The sequence below is a fragment of the Colletotrichum fructicola genome, assembly GCF_000319635.2.
Source record: "Colletotrichum fructicola Nara gc5 chromosome Unknown KSG_Nara_v1_contig02, whole genome shotgun sequence".
NCBI lineage: Eukaryota > Fungi > Ascomycota > Sordariomycetes > Glomerellales > Glomerellaceae > Colletotrichum > Colletotrichum fructicola.
Window position 1 is genome coordinate 3421579 of NW_027094052.1, and position 27500 is coordinate 3449078.

At 55.8% G+C, this 27500-nt stretch overlaps 7 protein-coding genes across 7 annotated transcripts; 3 read left to right on the plus strand and 4 right to left on the minus strand.

Moving 5' to 3' along the window:
• Positions 1-430: 430 nt before the first annotated feature.
• On the plus strand, positions 431-1311 carry hnt3 (Aprataxin-like protein; the record flags this gene model as incomplete). Its single annotated transcript, XM_032033728.1, has 2 exons — positions 431-521; positions 578-1311. The coding sequence occupies 2 exons, from the start codon at positions 431-433 to the stop codon at positions 1309-1311; spliced, it is 825 nt and encodes a 274-aa protein (XP_031886870.1).
• Positions 1312-1639: 328 nt separating this feature from the next.
• CGGC5_v003702 (uncharacterized protein) lies at positions 1640-2284 on the minus strand (the record flags this gene model as incomplete). The annotated part of the gene is made up of 3 exons (XM_032033727.1): positions 1640-1642; positions 1708-1769; positions 1882-2284. The coding sequence occupies 3 exons, from the start codon at positions 2282-2284 to the stop codon at positions 1640-1642; spliced, it is 468 nt and encodes a 155-aa protein (XP_031886871.1).
• A 1159-nt stretch (positions 2285-3443) lies between these two features.
• CGGC5_v003703 (Increased recombination centers protein) lies at positions 3444-4365 on the minus strand (the record flags this gene model as incomplete). Its single annotated transcript, XM_032033725.1, has 3 exons — positions 3444-3735; positions 3790-4226; positions 4285-4365. The coding sequence occupies 3 exons, from the start codon at positions 4363-4365 to the stop codon at positions 3444-3446; spliced, it is 810 nt and encodes a 269-aa protein (XP_031887023.1).
• Positions 4366-5686: 1321 nt separating this feature from the next.
• CLB4-1 (G2/mitotic-specific cyclin-4) lies at positions 5687-7800 on the minus strand (the record flags this gene model as incomplete). The annotated part of the gene is made up of 4 exons (XM_032033724.1): positions 5687-5968; positions 6020-6559; positions 6618-7682; positions 7789-7800. The coding sequence occupies 4 exons, from the start codon at positions 7798-7800 to the stop codon at positions 5687-5689; spliced, it is 1899 nt and encodes a 632-aa protein (XP_031887022.1).
• Positions 7801-18707: 10907 nt separating this feature from the next.
• Positions 18708-20721, plus strand: CGGC5_v003705 (putative transcriptional regulatory protein; the record flags this gene model as incomplete). Its single annotated transcript, XM_032033722.1, has 2 exons — positions 18708-19484; positions 19558-20721. The coding sequence occupies 2 exons, from the start codon at positions 18708-18710 to the stop codon at positions 20719-20721; spliced, it is 1941 nt and encodes a 646-aa protein (XP_031887064.1).
• Positions 20722-24288: 3567 nt separating this feature from the next.
• apdF-10 (Aspyridones efflux protein apdF) lies at positions 24289-25692 on the plus strand (the record flags this gene model as incomplete). Its single annotated transcript, XM_032033721.1, has 2 exons — positions 24289-25119; positions 25180-25692. 2 exons carry the CDS (start codon positions 24289-24291, stop codon positions 25690-25692), a joined length of 1344 nt encoding a protein of 447 aa, XP_031887063.1.
• Positions 25693-25859: 167 nt separating this feature from the next.
• Positions 25860-26781, minus strand: BNA7-0 (Kynurenine formamidase; the record flags this gene model as incomplete). Its single annotated transcript, XM_032033720.1, has 2 exons — positions 25860-26610; positions 26666-26781. The coding sequence occupies 2 exons, from the start codon at positions 26779-26781 to the stop codon at positions 25860-25862; spliced, it is 867 nt and encodes a 288-aa protein (XP_031887062.1).
• Between the last annotated feature and the right edge of the window lie 719 nt (positions 26782-27500).

The window sequence follows — 27500 nt, forward strand, 5'->3', positions numbered from 1 at the left end:
GGGAATTTTTGATTCGCCCAGAGGTGTCGCTGATTGGTGAAGCTGCATCAGCGGCGGTTGCAGAGACGGCATGCAATGAGCGCTCAGTGACCTTGGCGCCCCGAGAGAATGATGGCGAGCGCCGTAGGGCGGTGCACGGCTGCTCCTGCAGCTACCCCGCTGTGGGTAAACCTCCTGCCGACTTCCCCAAATCCCCCTCCGCCTTCTGTTCCTTACCTCATTCAACCTGTCGATGCTGGTAACAGGCAGCGTGCTCCGTGGCGCATTCGCGCAGGCATAACTGATATCCTCAGCCTTGATACACGCGTGAGTCACCAGCACCGGCCTTGACTCTGTTGAGGATGGCAGGCTGAAGCGACAGCTTTGGCGAGGAGCGAAGCCAGTCTTTCTGTGGTCTTGAACCTAAACTCCTACTTTCATACCTGCAATCATGGCCGGGGCCTCCTCTGATCCAGAGGATGCCATCACCCAGGACGAGATCCAAGGGACAGCTCCGGTCCCAAAGGCCCCGAGGAACGCCTGTGCGTCTTGACATGCTCCGAACTCTAGCTCGCCGTACTGACATGATCCCCCACAGTCACGGAGCTTATGACCCGAAAGCGCAAACCCGAACCCGCAGTCGAGAACCCAAAAGCGTCGCGCGGGAGATCGTACAAAGCCCGAGACGGTCTCGGCGTCTACATCGACAATCCAGCCTCTCACCCGCCCTCACGCGTGATACATCACAATGACGACTTCGTCGCGATCAACGATCTCTATCCCAAGGCCAGCGTTCACACCCTCCTGCTTCCCCGATCACCGGCGCACAATCTCCTCCACCCCTTCGAAGCGTTTGACGACGCCGAATTTCTCGCGTCTGTACAAGCAGAAGTCCTCAAGCTGAAGGAGCTGGTGGCCAAGGAGCTGCAGCGGCGATTCGGGAAAGACAGCAAAGCCGAGGCGGCGCGTGAGGCCGTCCTGAATGGCGTCGTCGAGCCTGAGGGCGATGAGTTGCCTCAAGGCCGTGACTGGCAAGCTGAGGTCATCACGGGAGTGCACGCACATCCCAGCATGAACCATCTCCACGTCCATGTCCTCTCACGCGACATGTACTCGGATTGCTTGAAGCACCGCAAGCACTACAATTCCTTCAACACTCCCTTCCTAATCGACGTTGCCGATTTCCCGCTACCACCCGACCACCCTGGTCGCGCGGGAGACCTCTTGAAGAGGGACTTTACGTGCTGGAGGTGCGGTCAAAACTTTGGGAACCAATTCGCAAGACTCAAGGAGCATCTCGCCGTCGAGTTTGCCGAATGGAAAAAGGAATGAATTCACTAGAGGCAGTATCAAAGGAGCATAGAGCAAGCAGCATCATGCATGAGAAGCTATATCGGTTCCCCAGCTCGCAAGCATGGCGAGACCCAACCTTAGAAGAAAATTACAGATAGAATAGTCTTGTATTCAGCAAGTAATGGTATCTCGGTAATGGTCGAACTCTCATGTGCTTGGCGGTCCGCGAGCGGAGGAAGAAAAAGACCTCGACACCATGTCTGAGCAAACTCGGAAGCGATACCCCAACGCCTTTCGTTTCTTTTGGAAACCCATTAGACCAAATCCCTAGACCCTTGTGTAGAAGTACATTGCCCCGTTCATCCGTTTACTGTGTGGTAATAGCGGTCAGCCGAAAATTCCTCCCATCATCCTCGACCAGGGGGAGCGACGCACCTCCTCGGCAGAGTCCTCGGCGTTCGAGGGCGACTTTACGCCGGCATCTTCAAGGTCCTTGGCTGCGCATTAGTGAGCCAATGCCTTTCCACTTTGGCCAGTCGGCGGAACAAAAAGGGGGCAGACGTGTGTATGTATGCGCGTTTTTGCGAAAAAAGCAGAGGTCGAGCTAACCTTCCTCTTCGGATGAAGACGACTCCGCCGCAGGGGATTCCTCCTTGTCTTTCGTGGAGGCGTCGCTCTTGCGGGCCTTCTTCTTGGTCTCCTTCTTAGGGGTCGGGGCGGCGGCGGACGCGTCGGACTTGCGAGGGCGACCGCGACGGCCAGGGGTGCCGCTCTTCGCGGGGGTCTCAGAGGCCTCGGCGACGGCAGCTTCGACGGCGTCCTTCTTGGGCCTGCCACGGCCTCTGCCGGTCGAAGCAGCGGGCTTCTTGGGCGTCGTGGCCTTCTTGACGCCTCCGCTTCCCTTGGGGCGACCGCGAGGACGGCCTGTGGGAACGTACACCTTCTTCTCGCCAGGGACCTTGGGGGGTCTGCCGCGGCCGCGCTTGACGGGCTCCTCAGTCGTGGGCGCCATCGCGTGTTTTGGTATGTGTAAACGGTTGGGAACTCAATGGAAGAAAATTGACTAAAAAAAATGCCAAAAATAATAATACGAAAGACGAGACAAGTGCGACGCTTGTTCAATTCGTCGTGCAGCCTTTCTTCCGTGGTGAGTAAGAGGGAATTGGTGAGTTAGTTGTGTTGAGGAAAGAAAAAAAAGGGAAGGGAAAGACAGAACGGGGAAGGAGGACTGATGGTTTGGCATCGCCAATTGTGTGCAGCAGCTCAGGTAGGTAGGTGCCTTACCTTGCAGCTGTTAGACCAGCGCGGGAAAAAGCGCGCTGCAGCGCGTGTTGGCGTCGCTGGAGCTAGGGGACACGCTCCGGGGTAGAGAGCCGCTAGTTCAAAAGGCCCCAGCTTGTGGAGAGCTCTTTGGCTAAACGCCGGGTAGTACCCCGGACGTGCTTTGGGCGCCTTTGGAAGGTCCCCTGCCGCCATCTGCAGCTCGCCTTCTTACATGCTGCAAACCTTCGTCTACACATAAAGGACAGAAGAAAAGAGCTGTGTTCCCGCGACACACTTCGCTAATTGCCTGTCTCGACTCCGACTGAACTGGCCACCTCAATCAAGTATCCCAGGTGGATGCGCCGATCGCGAACGCAGTAATTTAGCAACAACGATGCGTACGCGAAAAGCATAGTTTGAAACAGGGATTCGTACAGAATCGTGCGATCTGGGCACGGTCGCATGCTTGCTTTTTGTGTCAGTACGATACTTCTCTTGAGCAATGCCGCTTGTGGTATTTCACGTATGCAGCCACTGAGAACCGGGAAAAGGTAGTGCTCTTCATAGAAGCAGCGAGCATGGCCAATTTGGCGTCTATAGCTAGGAAAAATAGACAGTGTGGCAATATATCGGTCAGAATTTTGGGCAAGAACTTGGTTCTCATGGTTCCAGGTAACGACAAGCTTTTTTGGTAATTTTACACCGCACTGAACGTTGGCGTCAGGCCCAGTGTGCAATTATGATACAATGCTTTTGTTTCGTCCTTCCTAGTCTCATGCGAGGAGTATCTTCTGGGCTTCGTTTCGTCCCGTCTAGACATCTCCGCTAGTCGTTCATGAACACACGATATGTGATCTTGCTCATGCCCGCCTAGTACGGCGAATGGTGCGCGCAGGTTTGCTGTTATCCTACTCGGCAACCTTGGTCTTGACCTTGCCGCTGGCACCGCTCTTGACGCGCTTGGCGACGGGTCGGTTGAGGTGGTGCTCGGGAATCCAGCTCTCGTCAAAGTCCTTGCCGGTAGAGGAGGCAACAGCGGTGGTGTCGGCCTCAGCCAAGGGGACGGTGACGTTCACCTGGCGAACCTTCTTAGCGGTCTTCGCCTTCTTGGCCTGTGGGAAGAGGGCCTCGATCCAGGTCTTGTAAACGAAGTAAAGGGTACCAGCAAAGGCACCGGTCAGGAAGAGGTAGAGGAAGATGCTGTTGCAAGTGTCAGCATATAACAATTGATGCGCAGCCTAGGGGCCAACCTACATCTGGGGATCGAAGATGCTGGTGGGAGGCTCAACAACGGCAGCGGTTGCGTTGTATGCCTGGACCTGGAAGATATCGCCCTTGGAGTTGCTGACGACAGCAACGAGCTGAAGAAGAACATCCTGGGGCTGCATGTCGAGAGCGAAGGAGTAGGGAACAGCCTTCTTGTCACCCGCCTCGACGGTCAGGTCGTAGCGCGCAGACGTGAGGTTGCGGAGGATGGCATCGCTGGGATGAGCATTCTCAGCCAACTCCTGGGTTGTAGTCAGAAGACCACCGACCATGGCGACCTGAATTGGGGAGTCCTCATGGTTGGTGAACTCGATAACGGCCTTGGTGGGACGACCGTTGACGAGCTTGACGCCAAAGATATCAGCCTCGGGGAAGGTAGCGGCAATGTCGGCCTTCAGAACCGGAGCGGTGGCATCGGTGTCGACCTGCACACGATTAGAGACAAAAGGCAATGGCGGCGCGACTCTTGAGTCGTGAACTCACAGGAGGCGCCTCCTCGGCAGCGAACGCGCCAAGGATGGGCAGGGCCAGGAGGGCCAGAAGAGACGACTTGAAGTAGACCATGGTGGATGACGGGTAGCGGCAGCGACAACAAGCAACAATTGAATGCGACTTGACCAAGTCAACAATCGCAATCAATGATGAAGGGTGGGGGGAGGGAAAGGGAAAGAAGGATGGAGGAGAAGAATTAGATGCGAGCCAAAGGGGGATGAACCAACCCGATACAGACCGTGTCGCTGCGGGTGCTGATGTGTCACTTTGGCAGGCGACGGGACGGAAAAAATAGAGTGTGCGCCCACGGTTGAATCAGCAATGTGGCCTCACACGACTTGATCCACTGGAGAAGGCAAAGCACGAGAGATACCTGGGCTGCGGCCTAGCCTGGAAGTGTTCCATTAGATGGAGCTTCGTGCTATTGGCCAATCATCACATCAATTGACATGCGGAGCTCTGGAGGCGCAGGTGCCACTTGGAGAACCCCCCAGCCACCTGCCCGGGCCCGAACCAGGGATGCGGAGCTCGGGGACCTTAGCTTCAGCACATCTCATCTAGGTACCTCGGAACAAGGGAGCTCCTACTTTGAGGCATCATCGTTCTGCTTAGGTATGGTACGCTTCTCAGGAGAAGACACACACACAAGACACGAGACAGCAAAACATAGCGATGGGCATCGCAAAACCCAGAGTCTTTCTCAAGATACCATAGTCATTGCCTCAATACTGAACCAACTACCGAGACGCCGCCTGCTTGGCCTTTTTCAGCTAAGCTCTGGCTCAACTGTAACAGTACATAGAAAATGCAAATTCCCTTTGCAAAAGAATTATAACTCATACACAAGTCAGTGGTGCCTCGTTCCAAAAGCCCCCTGAGGCAGCTAATCCCATAATCTTTGTTTCTCCATCATCTATGCCACTCCCTGCTGCCTTTCTCGGTTGCTTTTGGTGGTTCTGGTTGGCTCCTGAAAGCCACGCCCATTGCCTCTGTATGCCTTGCCTTCTAGGGGAATCATCCCACCTAACGCCGTAAACATGCTGGACTCGGATGAAACGCAAATCGACGAGGGCCAACCGAAAGAAATTAAAGGCTATCAAGCCGAAAACCAGTCGTGGATATCGTCACATCGTCCAAAGTCATCAACAGACCGTCTCGCCGGTCGTAAACATTGCTTTGAGTAAAGTTGCGCGTCATTGCCGGGGTAGTCGTTGCGTGTCGAGTCGGGTGCGCGTACCCGTTCGTGATATTAAAATAGTAGCAGCGGCAGTTGTCGCATTCAACATCGTTCAGAAGAAAAAAAGTTTGTCGAGTCGGGCCATGGGCCTCGTTGGTGTCCCCAATAGAACCCTCTCGCACGATGCGCGGTTGCTGATCGAGTACCATTGTCCTACTAGCCCGAGAACTCGACAGCCTTTGCATGGGCAGCGTTGCTGTCAAGGTCGCCAAAGTCGAAGGCCGATGCGCGGCCGACGGAGTAGCGGAATGGCAGCGTGAAGCCCTTGGCCAGTTCCGCCTGAACGTACTCAGCGGCACGCTTGTATCTCTTGTCAGAGTACTTTTCAAAGACGGCAAGGTGGTGCTTGCGAGGATTATAACAGCATTCCAAAACCATAGAGACCAGATTCTTAAGCTGGGCCCAAGTGTATCCAGAGTAGTGAACGTGTGCCGGGGTCTGGCTTGTGTTAGCAGCGCTCATTTCCAGAAGTTATACCGGTCAACTTACCCAGTCGCCCTTCTTCAAGATCAGTCGAGACAAGCAGTGCGCAGCGGCAGCGAGGAAGCTGGGAGGACTGGCGACGAAGCGCTCATCCATGATGGTGACTTCGAGGAAATACTTTGCCAGCGTGCGCGTCTCGAGGTCATAGTCATCCGCCTTACTAACCCTTCGCAGAAAGCTCATCGGACCAGGGAAGCCAAGCTCGAAGCTCAGCATGCTGAGCATGAAACGCTCGGCCTTGAGAATCTCGTCAATTTTGTAGCCGTTGTCAACCATGAAGACAATCTCCTGCAAAGATGGACAGTTGATCTCCTCGTATTTGGAGGCAACAAGCAGAGCGGTAGCGCCCACTAGTTGAAGCTTGCCAATAGAGACAACCTTGTATGAAAGGAAGCGGTCGATGTAGTTGACCGTGAGGAAAAGAGTCTCCGGCAAGAGACTGAATCGGTGGTGGACTTGGATCAGCCAGTCCATCAGGACTGAGCGCATGGACCACTGGATCTCGGCTTGGTGGTCCATGTAGTGAGGGTCGGGCAGCATCTTCATCTGCGCAACAGTCAGTCAGCATTGAACGTCAATTGCAAATAGCCGCCGCCGAACGCACCTCAAGCTCCCTCATGTACTCAAAAATGTCGTCGCCGTACTCTGCCACCATACAGACATCCCAGATCTCGTCGTCGACCTCCTCTTGGGTACGGGTACTCTCAACAATGGCCCGGGCCGTCTCCAACTCTTGTTGCACCTTGTCAGTAACCTTGGGAGCCAACACTGTGGTAGCGCCGCCAGTGGTGAGATCACCCCGGGATTTGTACGAGTGGGCAGTCGTGTATCCCTGGTCGTCGTAGAGCTCCTCCTCCTCTTCCTCGTCCCAGTATTCCTCCGGCTCCGACAGCACGGGGGCAGCAAGGGCCGAGTCGACGGGGACATTGTCGTCCTGGAAGTCAATCTCAAGGGGGCGGGCATTTTCAGCGACCTCCAAGGAGCGCCTGTTGTATGGGCCGTGGTATTGTTCATCGCCAATATGTTCGACAGCATCCTCGTAAGCAGCTTCGGTCACATCATCCATTGGCTTCCAAGATTCTGTTGTGGCTCCTGGCTGTGTTGAGGTTGTGGACAGCTTGCTCTTGGTGCGCCTCAGCAAGTGCATTGCAGGCTCATTCTTAAGCTGAGGCTGGGACTTGTACTGTCGAGGCTGTCTGCTTGACTCTGCTGTGGCGTCTTGTGCCATGTGCTTGCTCTTCGAGGGTCTGGCGTCCAAATGGGCTACAGAGGCCCGCTTCGCAACCTGCTTTGGCTGTGCATCATTGCGCACGTCAAGCTTGGGTTGCTTCCATTGCGCTACAGGGGGAGCAGCAGCTTTGTTGCTCAAAGCAGTGGATCGCTGAGCAGGGCGGGTGAATCCATCCTTGCCGTTAGTGGGATTCTGCTTGTTGTAGTTGATGTCGACCACCTTGCTCTTGCCCGGGAGCTTGTCATTGGGTAGAGCAGCGAGGTTCTTGGCCGTGTTGCTGACGTCTCCGAAGGCGGTGCGCTTCGCAGCGACCTGGAGAGCGCCATTACGAGGCATTGCCTGGAGGTTGCCGGTGGATTTGTGTCGCTGATGTATGGAATCTTGTTTCGAAGGGATGATGTTTTCGTTTCCACCCGGGTGGACTCGGATGCGCTGAGGCTGTTTTGAGGAACGTCAGTCAATAGAACAACCAAATCAAGGAAGCTGTCCCTCGCAAGATGGTCGCTGGCTACGAGGGAGAGTCGCAAGGGAGGTAGTGACTTACTCTAGCGTCCATTGCGGCTGCTTGGCTTGAGATGGCTAGCACTGCTTGTTTTTTTATTCTGTTTGCGACGGAAACCGGGAGGGGCAGTGGGAAGTATTATGAAGCTGCTGCCGGTGAGGATGTCGTGGGAACAATTGCGTCCGATAGCATGTAAAAACCAACGGCTCCTTTTGCCTATGCTGCTGCAGGTCCGGTCCTCGATTTTCGGCCGGCAGAGTAAAAGACGGCTGGGTGGGATTGAGTGAAGGGATGGATGAGGGATATTGCGACAGATAGGGATATAACGAAGGGGCGAGGGCCGGTCAGGTTTATGAGGTACCTTTAACAGAGGTAGCGGACTGCCTCGACAATGACCGGCTGTTGGGGGAGGGAGGGATGTGGAAGGGACGGAGATATGAAGGCTTGGAAACAGCTCTGGAGGAGAAGAAAAGGTCTCAAGCCAAAGACTGTTTGGTGGTGACTGCCGCGACGGGGCGGATTAAGACCAAAAAAAAAAGCCGCCTTGCTAGCCAGGTAAGGTTGGAGCGACCCTTGGGACAGAATGCAGACTGTTTACTTGTTTTGTAAATATTTCGCAGCTGCCCACCACCGACGCGAAGCCCGTCACCCAAAGCGCGTCTTACGATTGGCTCGCTAAGGTGGGACTAGCCGTTGGCCGGCCACTGGGCGGAGACCTCTGGGCTCATCTCCAGGCGGAGAGGCTGCAGAGTCGCAGTGAATTCAATGTTTTGCGCCCCCCATCCCCGGTGTCTCTGCGCAACCGCACAACACACGCGCATGAACGAATCCGGGGAAGAGTCAATGAGCAACACGATGCGGACCCAAGACACTGGTATTCAGACGACGTTTCGGTGATATCATCCGACCTGCCTGCATCCAACCCCGGCCAACCGTTGTTGTGATTGCGACTTGTTGATGCTTGCTTGCTCTTGCTTGCACGGCCATTCTGTTTGCCCTAATGCTCGACATCCCCCGAGCCCACGCCCGCGGATGACAAGCCGCTTGGCAGGCACAATGAATGAGAATACCCCTTCTTACCTTCAAAGAGCCTCCAACGCCTTTCTTTGTTGATCGAGCCTATGAAACGAGGAACGTTGGATTTATCGGCTGTCCGAGGACGAGGACAAAGGCCCAGCCCCACGTTAGTCTTCAGCGGCTGGCACATGGGAATAGACGCTACGAGATAGCTTCCGGGCTGGAGTTGTCGGCTGCATCGTCTGTCTTTCACACAACTTGACGACACGATCCTTGGGCTCACTGAGGAAAGCTCCAGTTGACGCGGCAGGATTTCATACTGGAGTGGGCAGAAGATATCCGAAACCTGGCGCCGCGTCGGACACAAGAGATGCGAGGGTGATTCTCTACGGCGCAAACGGTGAATAATTCCAGAATATGCAATATTAGATTCTTGATGGCGAGTATCAATCAAAAGGAAGGTCACAGAGGAGGAGGAGCCCATCCAAGCCTGGGGAACGTGGTTATCGTGCCGCGTGGCGTCGAACAAACGATTCGAGGTTCTCGGGTCGCCTCCGAAACGCGTCAATGTTGCGAGTCAAGATCAAGGACAAAGAACGACATTCTCGACGGTATATCAGCAGCCGCCACCAAGAGGCCAGAATCCAGCTACGGGAAAAGCGAGCGGGAGCGTAGTAGAAGTCCCCGTACGGAATCGTTCGCCCCTGGCCCACGGCGTCTGTCGTCAACTTTCTCGTTTCATTTTGGCGTCCACAAGGGCAGAACGATGTCGCATTCAACAATAAAGAGATTAAGAGCGTAGAGCATCAGAGCTGATGAGACAATGGCGACAAAATGGAAATGACCCACTCAAGTCTCGTTATTGTCAGCAAAGTTGGCTTTGGTTTCTGAACGAGTCGGGCGCAAAGACAATGCCTGCTTATGACAGTCGCAGGCAATAGGCGAAGATAAAGCTGAGCGGAAACACGCTACTGGGCGTGACGGAGGTCATTGGCAGAGAAGACCTGAGCCATCGCAGATGGGATTATGGATTGCACGGAAAAGACGTGCTTGAGAGAGGGAAGACGATGAAGAATTGGAGAGACTGTGGTAGAGATGAGGATGGCAGAATTGTGTAAAGGTAGGGACTATGTCTGAGGTGACGGAGATACGAACGACGGCAACAGTGCTGTTTCAAGTTACAATGACGAACACACGAGCGATGACAGCAATGTCAAGGTACCATAGAACAGGGGCTTGCACTAAGGATATGGTAGAGAGGGACACGCATCGGGCCATTTTCTCGACCCGATCATGGGCAATCCCACGAACCATCTTGTTGAGAATGCCGTACTGATCATAAGTTCTACATTCCATCGACCACGCGGTCAAAAGCCGATGCTGGCCTTTAAGGACGAGACTCGTTTCCGCGTTTGCGACATGGGCATTCGTGAGAACAGGAACCATCTCGGTGATTGCAGGGCGCTGTTTGAGCAATACTCTGTGTAGGGCGCAAAGGGAAAAGGGACAGAGTCATACAGATGTCGGGAGATTGGGAACGCAAGATTCAAAAGCTTTTGTGAGATAGGGACAGGGATTGTATCGAGGTGAATCGAACCCAGAAAGCCAGACTGGTGAGGCGTTGATGGTGAGGTGCAGGTGCAGGTGCGTGCTGCAAGCTCGGTAAAGTCTCGGCAGCTCTTCCGACCCCTGTCGTCATGAGTGGAGTCCACACCTGCTGAAATAACGCTAGTCTAAATATGGAAGATGATGTTGAATTTCCTCCCTCGTCGCGTCTCCTGGATGACAGTCAATTTGAAGCTTCGGTCGATAGCAGCCGTAAAGCTCAATACTTACCTTCAATCGACTTTAAAAACTCATTGCTATAGGTTTTTAAAGCCTTCAGTGACTTTTGAGCTGGATTCGACCCCATTCCATCGTCCTTTCGATCATTACAGTCGTCAGGGTCCAAAGCCCCTAGCGCGCTGGGCGGCGAACGCGAACCTGCCACCTGGTCACGTGGAGGATGTCGGGCGCAGATATAGCTAGGAGGTCAAGGTCAAGGTCCAGGTCGCGGCAACAGCATTGCGCAGCACCAAAGGGAATCCACCGCGAATCATCAGTGTTGCGACTCATCGCCAAAACTCTCGTACCCCCGGCGCGTTTTTTTTTTGTGCGCTGGATCCTCTTTCACGACCGGCGCCCCTTCTCACTCGCCTGGCGCATATGGCGACAATTGCGACGGAATTGGACGTACGCGCCTGGCCCAACAACCTGCGACCGGCATTGGTATTGGTAGAGGCAGCGAGAGACCCGTCTTGCAGGCCGTCGCATCTGGCCAGTCGCATTGGCGCAACGCGATGCGCCTAAAGCATTCACTCTGCTTTGTTTATTTTGATCGGGTTGATTCTAGGAAGGATTGCGACTCGTCCGACGTTGGCGATGCCTCTCGCCAAATGCATGACGGAAGCGACATGTCGTCAGGGACCAGCCGGGATGTGCGCGGGCAATTAATATGTCTGCATGATGGGCATACCAGCTCCCTTTTCACCCCTCAATGGCAATCATCCGCCCGCCGCCACGCAAGCTGGACATGGCAGGATACGACCACCACAATCCCGCACGACGCTGCGCTGCCCTGCGCTTCGCTTCTCTGCGCTAGGATGACCTTCTGCTCCCAGGCACAAGGCCAAAAGCGCAAAACCGGCGGCGACCGGACGGAGGGGCGCCGCCATCAGACTGGCTTCGGCGCATTCTCTTGCTCGATCGCACACACACATGTGTCCATTCCGTTCAGTCGCACACCCTCACCCAGCATGCGACCATGTTTTGGAATTGGCCACGGCTCAGCTGGCTTTATATCATAGGGCATCGTCCCATCCCACCGCCGTCAATCATCAACTGTCACAGTCAGCCAGCCAGTCTGGGGATAGGCGCAGCGCACTGCGCAGTTTGAAGGAAAGCTCCCCCCCCCTGTCCTCAGCACGTACCTATGCGACGACTTCGAACGTACCCCCTGCAACATGTCGCAGCACACAAAAACTGGAGAATCGGCAGTGCAAAGCCAGAATTCGCGCACGGTACGCCCGCTGCCCTGGAAGACCCTACGTCGTCGCAACTTTCTTTCCACACTTGCCGCGCCGCCAATAGCTTCGTCTTCCACTGCGCATCGAACATGAGAGAGAGAGAGAGAGAGAGAGAGTGTGTGTGTGTGTGAGTATGTTTGCGCGAGCGCACCCCATCCTGTATGCGCGCTTCGTAGGAGAAGCTATGGATCGATTTGAGAGTCCACAGAGAGAGGGGCTAAGTGGCGTGGCGAAAGTAGCCCAACCATGCGCAAAAGACAGAATAAGTCGAGTGTGACGCACAAGGGTTGCAGAATTTGACTGATGCCGCCTCCGCTCACTTGCTCACTCACTCACTCTGCGCCAAATGCGTTGAAGCCAAAATGCGCGGGCAGGCGCCGATCTTCCCGGCAGAATCCAGCGCACCACGGCTCCATCTGCTAGCTTGGTCATACCCGTCCATCTCTGCCCGTCAAGCGATGAGATCCTCGCAGCTCGCTGGCGGGAGCCGAGAACGAATCGACGTCGAGTCCATCTCTGCAAGACCGGTCTCAACTGCAGTGCTTGCTTCAATGTGTCGCCGCCGCGTTGGTGGTGGGATGAACAGAGCATGGCATGGCATGGCATGGCATGGCATATTGACGGGGCCCACGAGCTAATCGGGTCGACTGGCCGCAACGACTGGGCAGACACGCAGAATGCGACTCGAATCAAGCCCTTTTCGCCTCCCCAATCCCACCAGAAGACTAGCAAGAAAAAGGGTCCTCGATGAAGCCATGTTCAGTTCCCAATAGCAAGCCTCCCAAACCTCGACGTGGCAGTGGAGCCCCAACCTGCGAGGTAACGCAAAACAAAGAGCGATGGCTGCGTTCAGGAAAGATAGCTCACCCCTGCGAGGGAATCTGGAGCCTGGGCGCAAAGTCTCGCCAGGTGTTGCACACCGTACTTTGAGTGCGGCATGCCTCTGAACTCCCCGATTGGCGAAGCGAATTGTTGGGGCCTGCATTATCCAGTGCCAGTTCATCAACCCGCTGCCCTTCTCCGCACCGCGGACGCAGAGAGAAAGAATGAAGACAGCCCAAAGACGAACCGCAGACCAACAAGATGCGGGCGCGATCCACAACCCACCACCCATCATCGGTCGTTGCCCATGCCATCCCATCCTGTCGCAAAGCGCGAGACGAGAGCTGCCACTCCTGTTAGTGTTACCTTTGCGTCTACATGAGGTGGGGATTCCTCGAGCCAAGCAAAGGCGGCGACGGCGACATCTGAACAAACGTAACGAGCAGCAGTTGGAGGGGCTGGTTAAATCAGATTCTGGAGTGCCAGCTGCCATGTATCCGCACAGCATGCGGCAGAAAAACACACATACACACACACACACCTTGGACGATGGCCACGACTGCCGTCTTCCTTGCCATGTCGCGTCTCTCTCTTGAAGATGATTCGGCAACAGCTTCGCATTTGAAACCCCGACCAGCGCATACAACCGTAACATGACGGCCTGGCCCAATCTTGCCTCGTAGTGACCTGCGGCGCAAAACATCCCCGGCCACCCTATCTGATAAGCTCTCCGCCCGCGGATCGCAGCGAGCACCTTACCGCGTGTGCCTTGCTGCTGCTGCTGCTAGGCGCAGGCGGGAATCCTCGTGCGCAAACCAACTACCGTGCGAGCAACGCACCGAAGCTGCGCAGAGGGGGTCCGGACAGTTGAACGATCCCTTCTCTAGGTGTTATGTGTGTTTGAATATGGCTATACCGGACGGACTACAGCTCCAGCTTGACAGATGTTCAATATTTGGCCAAATTGTTGCGACGTTCTCTGTGGCTTTGTATTTCCCTCCGCCGCGCTCATATACTAGCAGAAGTAGCCGAGACGCGGCAGCATGAAACGAGAGCCTGGGGTTCATGATCCGACGGCATTGAAGCTTATGTTGATGCCAGTTACATTGCGCACGAACTCTTCCCTCCAAGCAGGCGAGCGATCGAGAGGGTTGACGGTTGAAACCAGACCAGACCAAGCTGAGCGAGCGGCTCTGGGTATTATCATGTTGAGCATCCGTTTATTTGCCAATGTGTTCCGCCTTGTCTTGTACGCATCAGGCCCGGCCTGCGCTTCGACCACCCTTCTCCGGCCGCCATCGTTCTTGACCTTTCGACCCCCCTGCTCCGCGAGACTCACGGCGCCTCGAGCTTGGCCGAAACGGCGATGCCATTGGCTCGCTGGGCCATGTGGCTCGCGACAGGTTTGTGTCGTCCTTGTCCCGCGCTCCGTGTGCCTGCTATATGTATATTCCAAAGTATGCGCGTGCCTGTATCGTTATCATTACCGCCAGCCGGCCTGCGTCTTGATTGCTACTGCGAACCACCAGGCACCTTGATCGCTGCGAGTTGAAGGTGTCGGTGGGCCTGCGTTGGGGGTTGTCTCACACGGGCGAAACAGCTGCTACCGCGGAGGAAGGCAAACACTGGAGCTCACGAACGGGCTGGCTCTTGGGGAGGGCCCCCAAATAGCTCGCAGATCATTTCACCTAACAAGACTACATTCTCCGCCTGACAGGCTGCCCGCGCTGTTCGGTCGCGGATATCATGGCACCGGCCAGCGCCGCCTAATGCGCTCATGGCGTTTGCGACATGGGCTAGGAGCCGTGGTTAGAAGCTCGCCCTCTGGAACTTGGAGGCATTGGATGGACGGCTAGGTCAGATAAACGGCTCCAGGATTGGGTTGGGGTTGGCGCCAAAACGCTAGCAGACGCCATGCCGGACCTGCAGTTCTGGCGTCGTCGCCGACGGGTGTTCATGTGTATGTATGCGTGGTAACAGTGGCGGTGGTAGAGCGGAACATGTACTTATGTTGCCAGTGTGCCATCCGGGTAGGCCAGTCATGATGGAGAGGATGGGAATGGGAACAGGGTCGGCCGATGGATGTCTGGGGCTGGTGTAACATAGAAATGACAAGACCAAGTCGGCCGTCGCGAAATTGTGCCATCGCGGTCCTCAATTGTCAAGTCAGAAGAGGGGTGCTAGCCGGCCACGGAAGCACAGGTCAGGACGACATCCAACATCCATCTTCAAGTCACACACACATAACGGGGCATATGGCATATGGGACCTTGTGACTGGCGGGCGATCCGGCACCAGTCGCAAAGCGCAGATGACGGAGCTGATACGGGCCAACCTCCATACGAATGGAATGGCGAGGGGTGAACATGAGGGATGGCTCACGCGAGATGCCCCGACACAGATCGACCATGGCGCTCCGATTTCCTCCTCTTCGTGTGTGCGCAAACATGAATGCTTTCTTGGTACGGGTAGGGTGGGATGGCGCGCTGCGAAGCGCCGCAGTTATCAATCCGAATCTTGCAGCGCAGGCGGGAGGGAGGGAGGTGGGATAAGTATGTACATATCCCTCGCAGTCTCTGGGTCTTGGCCCCAAGGCACGGCAGTCGAGTCGCAATCGGGTCCGATCTGGCGTCCCTGGCCCCTCGGAGGGTCCGGGTATTGGAGGGCTGGAAGCAGAAACGGCAAGGCATAATGTCAATCAGTTGAACTGCTGTCGCCGCGCCCATCTAGCGGAGTGTGTGAGTGTGTATCCGTACATACGAGATATTGGCAACTTTTCAGGAAAGAGAGTGAGAAGTACTCCCAGGCGCAATGTATATCGCATCGCATCGCATTGGATTAAAGGTGAGCTGGACTCGATGGGATTGGTTGGGATCATGGATGGCCTGAAGGCCTGCGGGCATGGCCAGGATTGACGAGGTTTCGATGGCTCAGACCGGACAGGGATGGCTGGGCGAATTGGAGGAAGCGAGGAGGAACAGGTCTGGCTGTCCATGGATGGTACCCGTGATAAATAAGGTGAGGAGCAGGAAGGTTTTTTGCGTGTCTTGTTTGCTCGCGGAGACATGACGCTGCGGTCTTACTGGGGCGCCGGAGACCCGTGAAGCATATGGCTTTACCGTTCTGTCACTTCCTTCACTTTAGCCCTGTAGGCCGTCATTCGTTTGTCGGTGGCCAGCCTGCCCCGGTCAGTTGTTGTTCCTTCAGGTCGTCCGTTGCGTTGTTCTGCTGGCTGGGCTGGGCTGGGCTGAGCCGAACCGACACGAGGCATGGAAGCAGGGCAGAGTGCGATTGGTGAAGAGACATGGGGTGTGGTGAGGAGCGAGACAAGAGGGCCAAAGGGCCATATATTCCTTGCACATCATGGGGCGCTTGCTCGTCATCAGTTCGGATACCGGTGCGCACGTATCTGGTCGTTCCGGTGCGCCGTTACATAACCGTCATCAGGAAAGTAACTGGTTAGTAGCTGGTAGTAGGGTAAGGAAGACAGATGGGTAGGTAAAGAGGGAGACGAAACAAAAGTTCGCATGTGTGTGTACATAATGTAGCCGATGTTTTCTATTGCCTGTGTGAGCGTCCATATATGTATGTACCTTACTCGAGGCCAGGCGAAAGTGTACGCAATACATGGACACACAGCTGGACGGACACACGCGCGCACCACAAACACACACCCACGGACGTCTGAAATTGTTCCGACAAGTCGACCAGTGGGCATCCTTGAACGGCAGGCTTTGGATGTAGGTATGCTATGCCACGAGCGCAGGGTAGAGAGAGTGTGTCTTGTGTCGAGATAATGTTAAACGAGACATCCAAGATGGAGCAGGACGGTCCTTAACGGGCAAAAGTCAGTCAATTGTCTGGCCCCTGTCCTCCCTAGACCTCGTGGACAGAGATTGAGGCTTCTAGAAGGCTGTAATTACCTTCCGGTGCGGCGAGAGGCCATCATATCCGCAAATAGGCACTCGCGAGATTTGATGGATCAACGCCAGCCCAGGCAAGGCAGGCAGGCAGGCCAGGCCAGATCTTGACTTGTTTGACCGCCTTCGCCTTTCCATAACTCCATTGCCTTTGCTTTGCGCCGTCCAGTCGTCTTTGGCCACCTCAGACCCTGTCCGGTCCAGCAGGTGCCTACCTTACATAGTAGTGTCCGCTCTGCTGCGCTGCGCTGCCGTGCTCTGTATGGCCGGTCGACGGCTCCATTGCGACTTGCGCGCTGTTCGTTGTTCGTTGTTCGCTGTCCGCTTTGCCTGCTTGCTTGCTTGCTGCTGGCTGGCTGGTCGATGGGCGATGGTCGCTGACGCTGATGTGCGGCGGCGGTGATGCGAAGCGCCCCAAGTTGCGCAAGCATAGACGACTTCCGCCCCCGTCCGGCGCCCCCTCCTCCGGTCGCCCCTGAGGCCCTGGCAACAACTGATTTCCTCTGCAAAGACGCAGACAGACTGAAAGCATGATACGGAAGCGCAAAATCAAGTCGACAAGAGGCCCAGAGAGCGCCAGCGCAAATGCGCCTGCGGCAATGAGGTATCTGATTCACCAGTGAAGGTCATCTACCTCTGAGGTGGGTGGTACCTCACTTAGGTAGGTAGGTAAGGTAAGGTAGGTAAGGTACCTAAGGTACCTCTGGGCACCTCCCTCAGGGCAGGCGTGAGCTGGCCAGGAGAGCGCCGGGCGTGGACGGGACGGGCGGGTCCAGGTGCCACCCACTCTGCGGTGAAGTGCGGCAGGTACCCTGTTTTTCAAGGGAATTACTGGCCAGGGCCCTGTATCTGGGGCGAGCTAACGAGCTGCTGTAGGGTCGGCAGGGTCGGTAGGCAGGTTGGGCCCCAGCCAGACTGCCCACCTCACCCTCAGCGCCTCCTGTTCCCGTCGTGCGAGGACAGGACGTGGCAGGTACCTACCTTACCTTACCTACCTACCTCCGTACTGCGTAGGTAAGGTAGGCTGCTACCGCGCCTGCTCCAGGCTGTCCGCCCCTGAAGCGTCGGAACACGCCTCAGCTGCTCCAAAGCTTCAGCGGGCACTATCACCTCACTACAGCGCACCACGCCCTGAAGGCGCCTGAACCGGACGAGAAACATTTGCACACAGTCTGGCGCACTGTCGTCCCCAACCGGTGGGTCCTCCACAGTGGCTGCAGAAAAGACGTGCACCTTGGGCCGCTGGACTTGCCTTGCGCTCCATGTTAGTGAGCGCAGACCCAGCAAGATTGAACTGAGCTGCAACAGGACTGGACTGGCTGGTCTGGCTTGGGAAACTGGAACAGCAGCAACTCACCGCAGACAAAATCATATCCTCGCCGGGCTCCTCTTTTTCCCTCTCATGCACACAAACCTGCGAATTGCCCACCGGATTCCCATCATTCAACACCACGGCCTTCGTCGAGAGTGAGTCTTATCCGTCCTTTTGGTCTTTGCGATCAAGGCTTCATGTCCCTGAGCACCCGTCCTCGTCGCATTCCCTTCCTCGTGCTTCTCTCGTTGCTCTATCGGTCCCCTCGCTGCTTCGCTACATCCGCTCCCCGACGCACTCCCCAGTTCAACCTCCTCCTCTACTCCTCTCCTCACCTCACCTCACCTCTCCTTCCTACACACATCTTCTCCTCCTCCTCCCAACCCGCCGACAGGTCATCATAACCGTCCAACCGATCCGTCTCTGCCTTCGTCGGCATTCCATGGCTAATCCCCTCCAGTCCATGATCTAGATTCTTCACGACTCCTCCTCTCCCCCCATCCCCCGACCGTTCGCTCCGGCAGCGTCTTGGTCAGATCGCCCCGTCTGGCGCTGACCACACGACGACACAGAGCGCTCGTTGCAACGCCTCTGATAGATCATTTGGAGCAAGACAGCTCGTTTCCGCTGTCGATCCGACTCGAATTTGGACTCGTCGGCAGTCGGCCACCATTCTAGTCGACCGCCCACCAGCTCAGCTCAGGACCTCAACCATCCTGTGCCAAGTTCACGACCACCCTCCATTGCACCACCGCATCCTCCATCAACCCCCCTTCATCCGACCATCCTCCATTCAAATCCATCGACTCAATAACATACATCAAAATGACGAGCATGTCACCCTCAAGTGCCGTCAACGGCCACTCGGGGCCCAACTCCAACCAGGGCAGCGTTTCGCCCCGGCAGACGGTGTCACCCAAGAACGTCGCATTTGAACTCCTCTTCACAGAGTCACCACAATACCGTGCGCGACTCCCTATGCGAGTTCAAATTTACCCTCACGACACCACTGACTCCATTGTCACCACCGTCAAGAACTTTTACGGTCTGTACTCGGGGCCGACCGGCTCAAAGGGCGTCAGCTTCGAGGATGACCAAGGCATAACTCTCATCGCCAGATACGAGAACTTCCGCGACAACATGGTTGTCTATGTCAGAGTCATTGAGGAACCCCCTTCTTCCACTAGCCCTTTTGTCCCGCCCTCTACTTACCAACATGCTCCTGTCGGCGCTCCGCCACATTATGGGGCGGACGGCTACCCGACACTTCAGCCTCCGCATCGCTTTGGCCATGAAGTCTCCAGACCCTCATCTAGGACCTCTCGGAAGCGCAGTCCGTCGCCCAATGTCGGCCGCGGCCGACGCAGCGGCTCTGCCAACACAACCTCCAAGAAGGGTCGATCTCGCTCCTCCAAGAACAGAGATACTGGCGCCAATGGCCACGCCGACATTTACAGTGACAGTGTCAATGGTTACAGCAGCGGTGACGGAGCCCCTGGTTCTAGCTCTAGCAGGGTCAAGGAGCAGATTGGCAACACCGAAATCAGTGTCGAAAACATTGTAGAGGGTGGCCGACGCAAGCGAGCCAAATTCGAGAGCTCTGTAAGTTCGCCGACCGCTACTTGTGCTTCCTTATCAAGCCGTAATCTCTTCATACTCATCTCCCTCATCACAGGAGCTTCCATTGTTTGCGCCTCCGCAGATGCCGGCGGCCACGTCGAACCCCTCCGTGTCCCCTGCTCGTCGCAGCGAACCTCAGCGAGCTTCTTTCCCCTTCGTGCAGCCGGGCCAGAACCCCTTCACGAATCCCATCCCTCTGCAGTCTCCGCAGAGCCACAATAACGGATACGGTCATGGTGGGTACTATGCGACGCCATCTTCGGAGCGCCATGCTCGTGGCAGCATTGGGTACCCCGGACAGGGCAGTAACTATGGTGGCATGGGTGGAATCCTGCCGACTCCGGACCCCACTGTTGGCAGTTGCATGTCGGAGGAGGACAAGGATGTGGCTATCCAGCTTATGCGTCTGGGTGAAATGTCCAACATTTCACACGGTCGCACTTCCGCTTCTACCCTCGACGATACCTTCAGCGGTCGCGCCGATGCCGCCTCGTCCACTGGAGCCACTAGTGACGGCGACAGCGAGAGCGAGGAAGAGTGCTCGGCTTCCCAGCGCCAGCAGCTGGATGCTGCCGGCATCATGCGCAAGATGTACCAGACCACGGAAAGCCACTTCATCCCTCAGCCGAGCATCGAGACGAGCGGTGATGATGCCGACATGGAGGACGTTCCCGACGTCCCGGCCAACACGGAGCGCAAGCCCGAGGCTTTGAAGAACAAGACCAATCTCCCGGACGCCAGGCCCAAGACCCAACTGCCCGGGTCCAAGCCCAAGCCCAAGGTCAGCAAGGTTCCCCGTCCCACCATTGCCAAGCCCAAGAAAGCTTCCGCCACCGCGAGCAATGGCCCCATGTCACCTGCTTCCCTGCCTCCGTCGCGCAAGCCGTCAATTGCTTCTGCTCCCACCGTCCCCGGTGCTCCTGGCGAAGAGGAGCAGCTGGATCTCTCTGCCAAGCCTCGTTGCCAGCGATGCCGCAAGAGCAAGAAGGGCTGCGACAGACAGCGGCCCTGCGGACGATGCCGCGACGCCGGCCTCAGTGCCGATCAGTGTATCAGCGAGGACGAGGGCAATGGTCGCAAGGGTCGCTATGGCCGACACATGGGTGTCCCCATTAAGAAGGAGGACATCACCAACCCCATGCAACCCATTCTCCTTCCAGCTGCGCCCATCTCCACGACGGCCGCTGTCGCCGACAAGAACAAGAAGAGGAAACGGTAAAGCAACCGTGTCTCGCAAACGATTTTCCACCCTCGGTCACTCGGCGTAGCGCCGGTACCACGGAGGTTCAACACTGTCTCTACCAGGATGAGGATATTGGCCTGCCGGTGTTTGGTAACAGCAATGTTTAACAATGATTGGGGAAGCTTGGACTAGCACGCCACTGAGTGCTATCTACGGCTGCAGTATGAGGTGGAGGGATTCTTGATTTCTTTTCTCTACGGTCTGGTCACACAAGACCACCTGGCAAAGGGCGGGGGATAAAGACTCGGCGGGGGGTTAATCGGGGTTTGCCGGGTGAGGACTGTCAGTCACACTCCTTTTGGCGTTTCGGATCTGTTTTATGGGAAGCGGTGTTTTTTTGCTGTTTACTGTTTCTTTCTGTTTTGTTGCGCGCATCATGTTTTTCTGTCTTGCTCTATTTTCTTCAATGCTGGCGAAGTCGTGGCGACAGAGAGCTACAGTTTTTGGCGAAGTTGTGCAACTGTACGATGTGAAGGGCGACGGAAAGTTGAAAAAGCAAGCGGACGTGTTGGTACACAGGCATGAACACGCGCGCATATCCATGTGCGCCTGCGCCTGCGTCTGTGGTGGTCAAGGGATAAGTCGGGAGAGGGATGTGGGATAGGCCGGAAGGGGGAAGGACAAACAAAAATAAGGCGGTTTTCTGCGACTTGCAGGCGAGAGACTGTTACGGGGCTCGCGCATGGTTCAAATTGTCCGCGGATGAGGATGATGGGAAGAATCGCTCGCCTGCAGTTTCGTGCTACGTTGTTTCCTATATTGGTGAGGAGGTGGGGGCTTGCGCACACCGAGCTTCACCACTCCTATTTCTGTTGAGCTTTTTCCTCTCTGGATTTTCCCGTTGGAAGGAAAGTGTGGGGGAAAGGGAGAGGCGATGCGGCTACGATACGACTGTTTTTCTTAGTGGCAAAGCTTACTACAAAGAAAGGCCAAGTAAACAAAAAAGACATTGATCATCAAAACATGTTCCGGCGTGATGCGACCATCGGTTGAAGTTGGCGACGGCGCAAAACGGAATGCGCTGTCGCACCGTCCCCGGGGCGGAGCGGGGGAGCGTCACAACGGAAGTCGTTGAAAGATGGCTGCGGGGCTAAGCCCAATCCGACACTAGCGCGCGGTTCTCGCCGTTGCATCCCGTTCCGGCTCGGCCAGGGAGGGGAGGGGTAGGAGGTTGGTGGCGGTGGTCCTTTTTTTGTGGCGGGCACGCAAGACGGCGGTTCCTCAGCACAGTGTGTGGTCCGTGCGCAGCTCGAGCTGGCGCGGGCTGGCACCAGCTCCTTGCGCCCTGACTGGCCCGCTGGGGGAAGGGGGGCTTCGCGTGAAATGTTAAGGCGCCTCGACGAGGTACTTCCGCTGGCGGGGTGCACGGTGGTTCGGCGCATGTGGTTCGGATTATTACGTCATTTGTCGAGAGAACCCCGCACTCATGGATAGCTCCCCGCATTGAACTTCACAGTGTTGAGTGTTTAGGGACTTTCGACCACGATTGCTGAAGAACTGCGATTCTTGTGCGGGATTTCGAGCAGCCCAGAACAGTTACGCTGTGCCGATGTATGCACACCAAGCAATTGGAGCTGCAACAGATTATGGATGCTTAATTTGCGCAGTTGATTTGCTCCCGAGCCCGCTACTAGCGATGGAGGCGAGCGAGTTACGGATTGGGTTTTGGATTGAGCGGTGAGTTGGGTTTTTTCTGCGCTGCGCAATTGGGTGAGTTCGGTGCGCATGGGCTGCGCGTTGTTTTTGTTGTTGTTGTTGTTGTTGTTGTCATGTTTGTTTACTTTTACTCGTTTCGGAGCACAGTACGGTATGCTGGTTGGTCGGCGGGCATGGCTTTGCGCCCTTTTTTTAGTGTTTAGAGTGCTGCGCTCTGCGCTTCTGTTTCACTGGGCTTGATGCGCGAATCCCAACTGCGATTGCGTCCCCCCTCCTCCCCTCTTCCCGCCCCTTGTTTTTTTGCTTGACAGATTACGCTGGTAGACAGGCGGTGGCGAAACACGAAAAAAAACGTCAGGTCCCCATTTTTATCCCAACGAGCGGGGGGAAATGGAAGGGAAGGGAAGGGGGAGAGCAGCCGTTTCGCTCATACCTGGAGGATCATTTCACAGTGCGTGAAAGCTTGCTTTGCGAGAGGAGTATTTTGTTTGAGACAGATTGCCAGCGGCGGCTCCTCCGGGTTGGACGGCACGATAAGCTGATGCGCTCGTCGCGCGGCGCGGCGAGCGCGGAGTCGTGGGATGACGGAGGTGAGCAGGCCTTGGGGCTGGCAGAGGCGCAATTGGCCCAGATGCATGGAGCGAGTCTCATCGTTGTTATTATTATTGTCGTCGGGCCCGTATCGGCTGAGAAGGGACAAGTGGTGTGCGTTGTCTCTGATGCGACGTGATAATAACGCGCGTGTGCGCTTGCGCCGTGCCGCGATGCGATGCGATGCGATGCGATGCGATGCGACAGAGTTGTCTTGCTGTGCGATGGGGAATGTGAATGCGCTTCGCATCCGATTCGGCGCCGACGGTGTTGGATGTTTTGTGGGGCGGGAATCCGTTTGTCCTCCGCTCTCGCTGGTGGTTTCCGTGAGTGTCGGAATCCTGCGCCGTAAAACTACTATGGTTAGATACCTGCTTATGCAAGCAATAACGGTTGTCGGTTTTGTTCTGTTGTAATATCGGAGCTACTGTTTTACGGACACTACAAGAGTCGGGCACTTCCTGTGCATCTCGGCGGTGTTCTTCACGATGCATTTAAGCTTGCCCAGCAAAGTTGATGGACAATTTACACCGAGTTTCAATGCAGATAGTCCTAGCCTAGACCAGTTGGTTTTCTAAGATATGAATGGTTGCTTGACGGTAAGCATGAAATGGCCTACACGACAGCTGCGGAGACGATTCAGCGACTGATAAGGCCCGTCGAGCAGCTCGCAGGACTGACGGTGAGGACGGGAGCAAATAAACCCGCCAGTCCGACATCCAAGGCAGCCTACAGACTACCGGGGAATAGCAGGCCTTTTATTCACCGGTGTGGTTTCACGACCTGGGAAAGTCACCCCGGGATCCTCACGCCGACGATAATGGCGGGCGCTTTCCGTCGGCCACCCGCTATTTTGCCGAGCGCCGGATGGCGCATAGCTTGTCTGCTAATGTAAGGCGCAAAGGCGCAAGGCGTACAAGACGTGCGCCCAGTCGCAGAAGAGGAAAAATGTCGAGAGTTTTTTCGTGGGGTCCGCTTCCGACCGCCGCAGCGGGAATAAGCCCGGGCCCTACTACCGCGTCCGTTTCTCAGTCTCTCCGGTACCTTTCGGTTGACGGGAGGGGCGATCTCGGCCGTCTGTTTTTACTAATACAAAGCTAGACTCCCACCGCTTCCAGCATCTTTGGCCACGACGATTATATAACTTTTCCGATCTTTTTTTGGACATTGTTGAACCGCTTCCTGGGCTACATATTATTGGGATAAATTCCTTCGGTGGACTCCATGAACTTTTCGAAACAGACGTGTAATCATTTCAGCAGCTCCAAGTAATCAGCAGCTTGCTGTCGTTTAACAATGACCGAAACGACAGACATCGTCCGGAGCACCGTTGAATGCCCCGGACCGGCCAGCAACTCGGACAAGTGCCAGAATGGAGCGACAACCACAACTGCGGGCGCGCCTAACGACGTCCGAGAATGGTCCGCCGAGCATGACCTGGTGTACCCGGAAGGAGGATGGACAGCATGGTCCCAGGTCCTAGCTGGCAACATGCTGAACGCGCTGGCATGGGGCTATCCGGCAACGTTCGGCGTCTACCAACTGTACTATACTGAGAAGCTGCACTTGCCGTCAGCCCAAATATCGTGGATTGGCTCGATTCAAATCTTCCTGACGTTTGCCATTTGTACAATCTCTGGCCGCCTGACGGATGCGGGATACGCACGGCAAGCGGTTCTCGTGGGCTGCACTGTTGTCGTCTTTGGCACCTTCATGACGAGTTTGTGCACCACATACTGGCAGATCATGCTCGCCCAGGGAATATGTACCGGTATGGGTTTGGGGGTGTTGTTCATGCCAAGCGTCGCCATCATCGGATCATACTTCAAAGAGAGACGATCTCTCGCGCTGGCCATCTCAGCCACAGGCACTGGCGTCGGCAGCTTGATCTTTCCCTCTACACTACAGTACCTTATCCCCCAGGTCGGATTCCCATGGGCTGTGCGCTGCTCTGCCTTCGTCGCACTCGCTGTTTCCATCATAGCAAACGTTTTGCTGCGTCCCAGACTTCCGCCCCGAAGATCTGGCCCATTTGTCGAGTGGGGAGCGTTTCGAGAAGCGCCCTATATATTGTTCGCGCTGGGTGTCTTCCTCTATTTCATGGCGCTGTACTTTGGTTTCTTTTATGTGGGTCTTCTGAACTGTGTGGCACTTATTCCAGGCGTCAAGCGTTAATCGTTGCGGTAGATCAACACGTACGCCCGAAAAGTCGTGGGCTTCTCAACGACGGAGTCTGTCTCTTTGCTTCTGATCACCAATGGTTTGGGCATCCCTAGTCGGCCAGTAGTTGGATACGTTGCCGACCGCTACCTCGGCCCAATCAACACCTTCATGCTGATGACGTTTATTCTGGGCTGCATGGAATTTGTCTGGATAGGGGTGAAGACGAGGACTGGCATGTATATTTTCAGCGTTTTCTTCGGCCTGTCCAACGGAGCAGCACAGGGCGTCTTCGTAGGCGCTTTGGCAAGCCTGACGGCTGACCCGCAGAAGATGGGGACGCGGTTTGGTATGATTGCGACGTTGTCCGGTTTCGCGTCTTTAGCTGGACCTCCAACGGCCGGTGCCATCATCGACAGATCGGGAGGGCAGTATCTCGGAGCTCAGATCTGGGGCGGAGTGGTGATCATCGCAGGCTCGCTGACAGTAGGAGCGGCGAGGGTAGCCAAGGCGGGGAAAGCTTGGGGTGCCAAGTTGTAATGCCAGTTGAAAGACAGAGGCAGACGGACTGCAAATCATATGGATGGTCATGGGGAATGGTATCTTGATAGAAGCGGGTCATAGAGCGACTCGGGGGAAACCCAAGCACATGTGGGATATGCGTAAGGTAGAATGAACATGGTTGATTGCGACATGAGCCACGAGTCTTAGCTCTTTCTCAATAACTCGAGCGCTTCGGAAAGCAACCTCGCAATCTGCTTGCCATCTTCCCAGACAAAGTCATGATCGTGGGTAAGGTTCTTAATGACTGTGCACTCGACACCGTCATTCCTCAGCTTGGAGGCCATTCCATCAATCTCGGGCTCGTCGACCAGCGTGTCATCGGGGGACCAAGCCAGCATGATCAACGGCTTTTTGGGCAATGCTTCCTTGAAGCTTCCGGGAAAAGTAGCGGGCACAACCTTGTTCCAGGCTGACTGATCGTTGCCAAAAGCACCAGCAATGAACTGCGTGTAGTTTTCGTCGTGACGGCCATTGAAGGCATTCAGCTCATAGATGCCAGAAATTCCCACAATGGCCCTTGGCATTTGTACGTCGGGTAGAGGAGCGGCGCCGAGGGAGGAAGATCCCATGGGGAGCTGAAGGGCGAGTGTAGCACCGGCCGAATGGCCCATGAGAATGTAGCGGTCCTGAATGTTGTATCGGCGCTGGAGGAAGGCGAGGGCCGACCAGATGTCACGGAGGTGGTCCGGATGTTGAGCGCAGCGGAGCTCCGCCGGCGCAGTGACAGCGGGGTCTTGCGGGAAGAGGGGGTGCGGGGAGAGACGGTAGTCAATGCTGATGAAGCCGCGGATCTCATTCTTGGGAACAGAGGAGGCCTTGACGATTTCTCGGATGGAAGGTGTGAAGTCCTGGAAGGTCTTCCGGGGGTCTCGCCAAGCACCACCATGGATCCAACTAGTCGAATATGTGAGTTAGCGAAGCTGTCGTGACAAGAACGAGTGGCACTCACACGACCCAGTATTTGGACACATCGTCAGTGGCAACAGGGTACTCCCAGACGCCTAGCTTCTGAAGCTCATTGTCGGGAGCATAATGATGCTCACTATACTTCAACGAGACCGGCATGATGAGTTCCAGTTGAGGTCGAATTATTGTCGATGGGCGGGCGTCTTGTCGCAGTTGCTGTGAGATCAACGCTGGGTGCAACCAGGTAGAGCACCTGGAGAGAGAAAGCGAGAGAGCGATAAGCCGCAACGCAAGCCACAAAGCAGACCTGAAGGGGGAACGGTTCCGAGAGTCTGGAATTCTCCGGGATGAATGCTTGGCAATGGTCGTCGAGGCTTCGGGATGGTGAGACGCTGCGTCAGGCGTCAGTGCGACCGGTTGTTTTGTTGCGCGCGACTTTCTTCACAGTTTGGCGGTGGTTGCTGATTGGAGTTCAGCGATAGCGAACCTCAAAGAATGGAAAGTATGGGTGGGGTTCCGTCTTGCTCTGGCCGTCCCAGTCTCCGTGCTCCCGTCCCTGCATCGGCGTCTGAAAGGAACCGTTTCAGGTCATCCCGACTGGGGAGTGGCAGCCGGCGCACGGAGCACTTCCCCGTCCAAGTTTCCGTAAGGTACGGTACCTGCCCACAGTTCCTATACCTAGGTACCTTAGCTATAGGCACCTTAGGTGGGCGGGCACCTTACCTTGCCTTTTGGTTCATCTTTCCTCGACCTTTCAAACCCAGATATCAACCTGGGTGTGTTGACTCCCGTTGTGCCAGTCCTCGGATAAAGGGGCATCTTATCACGTCAGTTGTCAGTATTCCTCGCTCGCCAACCGGTATTTGCTTCGTCCCAAC